The sequence below is a fragment of the Cynoglossus semilaevis genome, chromosome 14, assembly GCF_000523025.1.
Source record: "Cynoglossus semilaevis isolate Cse_v1.0 chromosome 14, Cse_v1.0, whole genome shotgun sequence".
Classification (NCBI taxonomy): domain Eukaryota; kingdom Metazoa; phylum Chordata; class Actinopteri; order Pleuronectiformes; family Cynoglossidae; genus Cynoglossus; species Cynoglossus semilaevis.
This window is the reverse complement of record NC_024320.1, coordinates 3861348-3872282: the sequence shown is the minus strand read 5'-3', so window position 1 is coordinate 3872282 and position 10935 is coordinate 3861348. Positions and strand designations below refer to the sequence as shown.

Below are 10935 nucleotides of genomic sequence, written 5' to 3'. Positions count from 1 at the left end.
GGAGATCTTCTTGGCGTTCGGTGGGAGGTTGGACAGACAACCTGGTGAGAGAAAAGTGTCGGATGATTTCGGACTTTAGGACACAGGAAAAAAAAAAAATGGTACAGTTATTGAAATTATTTAAAAAAAAAAAATCAATTATTGTAGAAACCAGCTGAGCTTGCTGTGTATTTGTAGTTGGATTAGACTGGATTACACAATGGCAAAAATGATCTCGTTTCTGTCAAACCTTGACAAGTGGAAATGTAGTCATTACTGGGCTATTCCTTTGATGTCTTTAGGCAAATTTGGAGCTATGAAGGTGTTTTGTATGTAATTAACAAACACGTAAATCATAAAAAAAAAAAAACCATAGCCCCATTTTCAGGATTATGAAACCTTAGGTAAACTTAGGTAAGCAGTAGGGTGAACCTTTTAAAGGAGCTGTACATCTGCGTGTTGTTGTTGTTGTTGTTTTTTCTCTCTCTCTGACACTTTGAGACACTCAGCCAGGAGGAGAACATGAGAAATCTGTTTTTAATCTTTTTTATTTATTTTCCCCCCTTTTCTTCACGTTGAAAAGTGGTTAACAAAAAGCAGCAGGCCTGGGAGTCTCCACTGAGCTGATAACAAGTGAACAGGCACACGCCTATTGTCCAGGTATTAACCAGCACACACACGCACACACACACACACACACACACACACACGTCCTATTGTCCAGCCTAAAGCCTTTAGTCACACTGCACACTTGCTGTGCCTGTGTGTGTGTGTGTGTGTGTGTGTGTGTGTGTCCCTCCATTGTGTTCATCAAGAAGACTCCAAAATAACCTTCTTTGTCTGTGCATGTGTATGGGGATGTACACAGTGGGGAGGAACTACAGCTTGGAGTTGAATACGTGTGTGTGCGTGTGTGTGTGTGTAATCACAGTGGAAGATGAGACCGCATCTCTTGCATGAAATAAAAGACTCACATTAAGGCAGTTGAAACACAGTGAATGAACAATCCTATGAAAAAAACACCCCGTTTTGATCAGTCAATCGCTCAACAAGCCTTTTTGAAGGAGTTAAAAATACTTCAATTTTAATTAATGTGATACTTTGCTTATGTTAAGTTCAATAGAAGAGCTGATTTCCACAGACTACCTGAGTCAGATTAATGAACAGAAAGCGAGCAGAGCTTTTTACTTTATGGGAGTCCCAACAACGACGTGACTTAGTGAGACGTAATCTCCTAACCCTCCATCGCGTCGTTAAAAGTGAAAAGAGACATTTTTGTCTTTGGTGCTGAGGGCTCCTAACCCTCCATCGCGTCGTTAAAAATGAAAAGAGACATTTTTGTCTTTTGTGCTGAGGCTTTGATTTTTGATTTTTTACTTAATTATCGCAACAGAACAAATCTTACAGTAAGTCTTGCTCCCGTCTTCGCCTTTGATCTTAAAATTCTAAACTGCCTACCCGCAATCTACCTACAATTACTTACACATGAGGACAATTAGACACTGAACTACAGTAGGAAACACTTTTATCAGAGTATCGGTTTTGAAGAATCTGTGCATTTGAGTATGAATAAAAATATTTAAATGAAGTCAGGAACTGAAATGTGCCACATTTAGGGTGTCCCTAAGGATGTCCTTGCGTCCGCCCTTCCATCATCTAGCGGTTATCGGCTCCATGTGTACGTTGAAATTTTGCCTCTCAAAACTCATTTTTCATTTTAGAAAGTCTCATCAAGTTAACCCCCCCACACACCTTTCTCTCTTTCAACTTTAATCAGATTTTTCACCACCTACTATTTTGATAAACAAGTTAAATTACAGAAACCTGCAGAAAGAGAGCAGATAATTCTGACACAAAAAAAAAATCAAATCTTCAGCGAAACCTGAGGATTAAATTGTTTCTTCCTCCAAAACTAAGGCTCCTTCATCTATAACTACTGAAAACACAACTCCATATCATGAAGTACAACGTCGATGGGACTGACGAGGTACCATATCATGTGTTGTCATCTAAAGTTCCGGTGATTTTTCATGAATGACATGATAAACTAAGATCAGGTTTTAGAAAAATAAAAGAAATGGGAGAAAAAGAGGAGGTTTGTTCAAGAATCATCAGGAAGTCATTAGAAATAAAAATATTTAATCACAACCCCACGGGATTCCATAGGCAGAAAATTGAAAAAAAGTGCCGCAAAGGTCCAAGTTAAAAAAAAACACAATATATTTTTTTGGTTTTTCATGTATATTCGTCGGTCCATCTTAACCTCTCCCTCCCCCCTTCCATATTTCCATACTATATCCTGCTGCTCTTTATAATGAGATTGCTAAAGGCCAGCTGTCATTTGGAAGAAGGCCCAGCGGCCAGCTCTGATAAATGGATTACTGACGGCATCCATACCTCAGGCCAGACTGGGCTAGTTGATAACAGAATTAGAGATGGACTCTGGGAGAATGACTAAAACTTAGGATATACAGAGAAGGAATGGGGACGGAAAATAGGTTCAGTGGGATTTAGAGACAGGAACTCAGACATGGTGGTGGTGTCCTCAAGTGTTGGAGGTGATGGGGGTTGATTACAGCAAAGACGTGTGTCTGTGTGTGTCTGTGTGTGTGTGTTGATGATTTGGTGTTTTCACAGCAGAGAATCAATAATCAGTGATGATGGGACGATTTTGTCACTTTGTACCCCTGCTCCTGATTGGGTCAGTGCTGTTCCTGCGCTGTGAATGGTCCTCAATTTGAAGCTTTTAAGTCAACCTGGAGCAGGCAGACTGCAGCAACTTGAGATTTGTCACAATTTACAAAAGTGCTAACATATGTACTAGCATGAGATACCATAAAAAGTGAGTACCGGTTGGAAACTTTTGTAAGCTCAAAAAAAATTTTTTTACATCTCCTGATTGATTCAAATAGACCACACAACTGGTCCCTGGATGCTTAACTTTTTCTTTTTTTTTAAACCAAATCTCAGAACTTTTGAAGTCTAATGAGTGTCCTGAACTTCGTAGCAAACCCAAAAGGAGTCATGAAGAATTGAGCTAAATTTAAAATGATGCTCAGGTCACCTGCCACACTGATGTTCCAAAAACATCATCCTTCAGATGATAAAGGACCTCTGTGAACTTTCATCAGCCGTCAGATGTGAGGTTTCTGTGGCAGGTAGCACCGCGTCCTGCGTTTGCGCGCGTGCGTGCGTGTGCGCTTGCTGCTTCTTGGCCCGTGCGGACAGGACAGATTGATTTTTGAAGCCTATTGATCTGCTTCTTTCGTGAGCGGCAGATCTATTGTAATAACATTGTATCTAAATCCTATTTGTTGGCCAACCTGCTCCCAAACATAACCCAATAAACTAAAGAGGGGGATGGAGCAGCTCATCTCTCTCTGCCCGGCGTGCGCTTGGCTAAATCTTCATAAAAACAAGAAATGGATTGAGATAAAAAGGAGTTCTGACTGAAATGACATTATCCACCGAGGAAGGAATCTATTAAAAAGGGCAGAGTGGTGTAATGCAACAACCTGTGGAGTCCTGGCTATCGCCAGGACAATCTTTAAAACAAGAGAGACAAAAACAATGTGTTTAAAGAAGAATCTTAACAGGGTCATACGGTAATAAATAAAGGGCTGTCACACCAATAAGAAAAAATCTGATCTATCTGATTAATCACAGGGCTGATTTGAACTATTGATGATATGATTAAACAAGACGAATCAACGTTCCTAAATAAGACCAAAAAAAAAGTTTTTTTAAATTATACTATTCAAAGCATGGGTCTCTTAAAATGAAAAATGTCACTCAAAATCTACCTTCATATGGTTTCATCTTAGCAGTGGCTTTTAGAATGTATCATCAATTTCTTTAATTTCTTTCTTTTTTCAAGTCATCGTTTTCAACAATTTGACTATTGCGTCAGTCAGGTTGTTAGTCTCTGATTTACCGATTGTCCTGATCTCAGCAAGCCCGGTCTGACTGAGACAGACATCTGACCTCCACAAACAGTTGAGAATGAGTTGAGAATGTAATTCAAAACTCAAGTTTAAACAACTTAGGTGTTCACTTATCGAAGCTACAAAAGGTACGAAAATCGTTGTGATTTTGTCTGCAACAGTCGAAATGTCTTTTAACATTCTGCGCCTTGATTGTGTTGGCTCTGAACTTCATTCAGCTTGTGTCTCACCACTGCTGTCTAAGAACATATACAGTAATACCTCGAGATACGAGCGTCCTGACGTACGAGTATTCCGAGATACGTGCAAGCCTTCGAGCAAATTTTTTGCTTCGAGATACGAGTAAAGATTTGAGAAACGCCGACGCTAGGTGGCCGAGCACTCACGTCACTCCACGACTTCCGTACGTACTGTATCTCCCGCGAGTCTACCAATCTACTGTTTGCGTTATCTACGTGATTTTCTCCCTATTTTGGTCATTATTCTTCATAATAATGATGAGTCCTAAGAACGTGAGTGGTAAGGATGGTAGAGAGAAGAAGCCTCTACTGTATCGTCTGTCTAGAAGGTAAGAACTCATAATTAAAACTACATTTTATTTTATATCACAGGAATCCTTATATACTATAATTCCTCTGTGTGTGTATGTCTTTTATGGCAATTAAAAACATGTTTTTTTTTCCATTGTTATTAGCACTAATAAGAGAGTTTTTTAGAGGGACGGAACGGATTCGTTTTTTTTTTTTATTATTTCTTATGGGAAAAAATTATTTAACATATGAGCACTTCCAGTTACAAGATCGGTCCTGGAACGGATTATGCTGGTATCTCAAGTTATTACTGCAGGTCAAAGAAACAAAATTTAAAAAATCAACTAAAGTCACCATTTCCTGCAACAGTTGTGTGTTACAAAAATATGTCTGCGAGTAAACTTAAAAAAAAACACAAAAAAAAACCCTGAGATGTGAGAGTGGATGGAGGAGTCAAAGCAGAAGGTCGGTACTTAATTATTTAGAAACTTATATTCCGTTTGTTTGACCTCCACCTACCCCCCCCCGGCCACCCCGACAAACCCGTCTCCTTTCCTAATTGCAGGTTTGTGTTTCCAGATAGCTCCCCTGTCTGTGTCTTAAGACGGTAAAATACACTTAACCTTCAGATGGACTTGGTCCGATCGGACGGGCAGTGGCCGTTTTCTGGACTCGAATCTTTTTTCTCTATCAATCTAATTGGGTTTCTCAATTATTCCCCCCTCCTAGATTTTCTGTCTCTTGACATTCGCTGTAAGGACAGCGTTCACTCTCCTTCTCCATCTCTTTCTTTATTTATCAAATCCCACACTCTTTTATTTTACAGAGTTTTTAGCTTTATCCAGAGACGTACGGAGGTTGCAGTTAATTTTTTTTTCTTTTGTCTAAACCCTCAGTTTCTCTCACAGTTCTTAACTGTCCATCGTTTACTTTCTGCTGTTCTCACATCAGTTTCCAGCTGCTATTGATCCCCTGCCTCTGTCCCTGGTGATCAGGTTTTACCAGTCTCCCATTGATTACCAATGGAGGCAGAGTTGAGGTGCATGATGGGAAGCTACAGGGGAGACATGGGAATGTTGTTGGTTTGACTTCTTAAGCAGACTTTAAAAAAAGGGAATTTTCACAATGAGGTTGATACGTTAGCACTTTTACACAAATCATTTTTAAACCACATTCAGAAACTTTTTAAACCAGCATGTGTTTACACAAATAAGCTGTATTCTCATCAACAAATGTGATTGATCTATGCTGTACCGCTCGCGAGATATTCCTGAAATACAGGAGATCCTGTAGGCACTTCAAGCTTACAGAAACACTTCAATACTAAAGATGTTAATGTGAGCTAAGCTTACAGAAACACTTCAATACTAAATATGTTAACGTGAGCACAGAGACCAGTTAGAACTCTAGCTAGAACAGTCCTGGTACAGACACCAGAGCTAACGTTAGCTACAGCAGTCCTGGTACAGACACTAAAACTAACATTAGCTACAACAGTCCCGGTACAGACCCCAGAGCTAACATTAGCTACAAAAGTCCTGGTACAGACACCAGAGATAACAATAGCTACAACAGTCCTGGTACAGACCCCAGAGCTAACATCAGCTACAACAGTCCAGGTACAGACACCAGAGCTAACGTCAGCTACAACAGTCCTGGTACAGACCCCAGAGCTAACATTAGCTACAAAAGTCCTGGTACAGACACCAGAGATAACAATAGCTACAACAGTCCTGGTACAAACATCAGAGCGAACATTAGCTACACCAGTCCTGGTACAGACACTAAAACTAACATTAGCTACAGCAGTCCTGGTACAGACACCAGAGCTAACATCAGCTACAACAGTCCAGGTACAGACACCAGAGCTAACGATAGCTACAAAAGTCCTGGTACAGACACCAGAGATAACATTAGCTACAACAGTCCCGGTACAGACCCCAGAGCTAACATCAGCTACAACAGTCCTGGTACAAACATCAGAGCGAACATTAGCTACACCAGTCCTGGTACAGACACTAAAACTAACATTAGCTACAGCAGTCCTGGTACAGACACTAAAACTAACGTTAGCTACAACAGTCCTGGTGCAGACACCAGAGCTAACATTAACCACAACAGTCCTGGTACAGACTGGTAGTAATGAGTAGGTGACATAGTTCTGAGCCAAGAAAGTCATTAAATGTTGAATATAAGAGCTGTAATTGTATTGTGAGTTTGTACTAATCTATTGTTAATCATAAAGTTGACAGATAAAAAACAGATGAATCGTAATGAAAAAATTATATTTTGTTCTTTAACTTCACCTGTAGATGTCATTAGTTTAATACAAAGCCTCAGAATGGTTGTTTTTATTATTAATAATAATCTGTTTTACAACTAGTTCAACATTTACCTATGACTTTTTTTTATTTACATTGCACCAAATTGGAAGAATTATTTGGTAAGTGATATAACTTTAATAAAAATAAAAGCACAATAAAATAATAAATTCAACTCAATGATCTAAAGAGAGTTTTTTTTTTAGTTACCTATATCTGTATAATTATTGGATTAGGTACAGCCTTACCTAATAATTATACCTACCTATACCTAACCCTGACAACCAGAGTTGGTTCAACTGATAAATTGAATCAAGTCATCTGTATTTTTTTTTATATGCTAAATTATTTTTTTGCTAAATACAGAAGCACTCCTTCACACACATACCCCCACCTCCTCCAAAAACGCATTTATCCCTGTAATTTCTGCACATCATTTTCAGTCCTCGGCCTCAGCAGCAGCTAATCAGACAGCAGCAGGTCTCAATCACTGCTAGAACACTGGAAAGACCAGTGTCAATTAATTAAAATAAAAAATCAATGGTTTTAAATGGAGTTTTCATAGGAACAACATGAAACGGCAAAGCTCAGTGTTTGCCCTGAATGGAGAGATTCTCTAACGTGAACGACAGGGGCTTCTTTTGAACAGGAGGTTAATTGGTCAAGAGCTGACCCAAATCACTGCCTGTGTGTGCGTTATTGATCAGTGCTCCTTCAAACAAAGAAATCAGCCTCACTGCTTCCCCTCTCTTCATCTCCCTCCAATTCTCCTCCCATCGTGCCGCTTTTTATCTCGCATGTTTACGATCTTTAGTGTCTCCTTTCCTGCGTTTATTTTTTGTTGCATTTATTTGATTTTTTTTTTTCTTAATTACTCAGCAGTACTGACCAGTTTGACCTGCAAACTGTTCAATTTATCTTTGTTTTCTACACCAGTAACTTCTTTAAACGCTGGATAAAATGGAATTGGGTAACAGCTGTTTTCAAAGTCTATCAAGTCTAAATCACAATCGTCAATCATTTAGAATTATTGTAGAGGACCTAAATTATTTTGGTATTAATTCACGTTTTATTAAAAGTTAATTAAAAACCACTTCTGCTCGACTTCTTTTCACAGTCACTTTTACTCTGTGTGAAAAGCTCAGACTGATAATGAATTAAAAAAACCCCTAAAAATCGTATTTAAAAAAAATAATATGCATTTGTTTTAGGCTTTATTTTGAGATGTGACAGGTTTTTAATAGCGTCTGGGTTCTCCTCCCTGAGCCGCTGTCACGCGGCTCTGTGAAAAACGGCTCTTCTCGTTCATTTACCTAATGCAGAGACAATGCGTGGCCTCCATCACGTGGTGCGTTCATGAAGAAGGAATCACTTTTACATACTTTAGACGCTGCGCCTCAAACCCAATTCTCTTTGTTTGGCCGATAATCAAAGACATCTGTCAGGGTTAGATTAGAAGGGAGCAGACCGAAGATTTATCGCTCATCACACAGAGAGAGAGAATGAACAGAAACATTTTCTGAGCTGCTGCCTTCACTCTGTCAAATCATCATCAACAACAACAACTGTTTTGCATAGATGTACTCCCTTGTGTGTGGTAGTTATCACACGCAGAAACCAAAACAGAGCAACCGCTCATCTCAGTTTATGTCACACAATGTGTTAATGTCTATTAATGACTAACACTAACTATGAGACATATATATATACACTGTATGCATGTATATGTATACATATGTATGTGCATATATACACTGTATGCATATATATATATATATAAACACAATATCTGTAGCCTATATATGTGTATAGACATATGTGCATACGTACATGTATATATACAGTACGTGCATATAAATGTATTTATATATGTGGGTTTACATACATACTCTATATTCCAATTAAAAATTTGATTTAAAATATTTTAAATCAGAAATGTTTTTAACATGTGAAGTATGTGAAGTCGATACGATGTGCAATTTTTTCATGTTCACAATACCATTTAATCGCGATCTTCTGAAACAAAATAAGCTCCAGGCAAATCGTTGGTAAGAACTAAGCAAAATACCGTCACCAACCGAAAGGGTCTTGTGTGCATCATTAACTATAATTCTTGCTTCACACCATTTATCGGTTCCACTAGTGTTGAGATTAGTATGTCTGCCTTAAAAGCAGAGAGTCCTGGGTTTGATTCCTAGAGGAACCCCATGGCGTCTCCATGAATTAATTCATTCATTATTATCTCCTCTTATTAAAAATTGGTGGAGTCTTTTTTTTTTTTTTTTTTACTTTGCAAACCATCAATATATTAAACAACAAAAGCATATAAAATATATTAACTGGAAAGTGTACTTTTCTTCATAAAAACACTGCAAAACACCGTTTGTGTCTGTGGGAGAGATTCATCCCACGTTCTGTTCTCACACCTGAACGCCACTTAGGCTACGCAGGGACCTGAAGTTGTGGTTTAAAAGGCTTTCAGGCACATACCGTACTGTACTAGAGTGTGTAGTCTCATGGTACGACCACGGACTTTTTGAGATAATGCAGCCCATTCTTCAACCAATGTGAACTGTCACACATTTGTGTTGATTTTTAATCGATTCAGGAGGCATCGTTACACCCCTGATGTAAAATCGTCATGTGAGTGGTTTGTTTTATACAACGTTCAGCCCCGCGGTGTCAATAAAAGACAGATATGACGGACATGTACAAAGTGTGTCATAACAACTCTGAGGGAGTCAGAGCGGCGGGGACACGCACACAATAATGTGGGACAGTGTTGATGTGCCGACTCCGTCCAAAGACAGAATTCCCTGCGTCCCCACCTCCCTGACTTTGTGCGATTATCTCATTTCCATTTAAGCCGATTAGAGAGTGTGTTTTCTGTTTTACCAGAGTGTGGTGAGTGGAGGATCCTGGTCTCGGAGGTGAAAACTGAGCTTTATCCTGATCAATGTGACCAGTTTTAACATCTGAATCTGCCCACAGGCCTGAACACCACTCACCTACTTACCGTCTGCCTGTCTGCCTGATTAATACTAGGAATTTTATTTTATTTTTTTATGTACTACTCTACATTTACAGCCAGTAGATGTGCACGGGTATTAAAGATGCGTCAAGTGTCAAATTCAATTCATGAAAGCTGAAACTGATAATTAAGGCCTTAAAAGTTAAATGAAACAAGGCTCCTCGTCTTCTTTAAATGCTGACGTTTTCCTGACTTCTGATGAGGTAACGTGTTGTTCCTGTGTTGAATGTTTTATTTTTAATAAAATGTAACTAAATAAATCAGTCAATCATTCTTTCAGTTTTATATGGTTTACCCACAGAGCTCTGGTCTTCATGATTAGTAGTATTAGTTTTCAAAGCAGTAAAAGGCAAATATTAGTAAGTAATGTTAATTTTTTCAAATGTATTTTACAAAAAGTGCTGTGAACAAAAATGATGTCAGTTTGTTTGTGCTTTAAAAAAAATACGGTGCTCTTTAGACTAATCTGTGGGCCATTAACGGTGTGTATGGAATTTACGTGATACAGACTTGCAGTACTCTGGTGTCAAATATTCATCTTTGCAGTGTTTACGAATAACCTTTGCACAAATAAGGTCCAATCCCATTTATCTTAACAATATTAAATACTATGATAAACAACTACCTTTCTATAGTACAACCTCATACACCAGTACCAAGTCAGTGGTGAAGGTTTTTCCAACTGTTTGCTTGGCTGAGCTCTACAACAGCTCCCACTGTCTGATATCGTTGTATGTGAAATAAAGAAGCCCTAAAAGCCATTCCTGCACATTTATAACATTTAGACAATAACTTCACTACTGGCCTTTTTGTGTAATATAATAATTTTCTTATGGACCAGCTGTGACACGGCCGTTGCGATCACACAGAATCAGAGATTCGGCCGCGAACATTGTTTTCTTCTGTGGTTCAATCTGTCCTGAGCAGAAATGTGATCTGACCCAAACGACCTCCAAGCCCTGCGATTAGATTAACGGCGCGGGCTAGCATTTCAGCTAACGAAATCACAGCGACTCCAATGACACCCAGAGGTGAGGGTCAGCCTGACCTTTCACCTCTGACCTTTGTGTGCTGCTGCTGCTGGACCCCTCATAACGGACAAAGGCGAAATGAGCACAGCGAGAAAGGGC

At 39.0% G+C, this 10935-nt stretch overlaps 2 protein-coding genes across 2 annotated transcripts in view; one reads left to right on the top strand and one right to left on the bottom strand.

Annotated features, from left to right (window-relative positions):
• LOC112488019 (WD repeat-containing protein 7-like) overlaps positions 1-253 on the bottom strand; it is a 32415-nt gene extending 32162 nt beyond the window's left edge. The window contains exon 1 of the mRNA XM_025061996.1: positions 230-253. Coding sequence (XP_024917764.1) covers positions 230-253 — 24 coding nt within the window. The remainder of the gene's footprint in view (positions 1-229) is intronic.
• The window catches only part of LOC103389163 (threonine synthase-like 2), a 649915-nt gene that overhangs the window by 307892 nt on the left and 331088 nt on the right, over positions 1-10935 (top strand). The window lies entirely within an intron of this gene.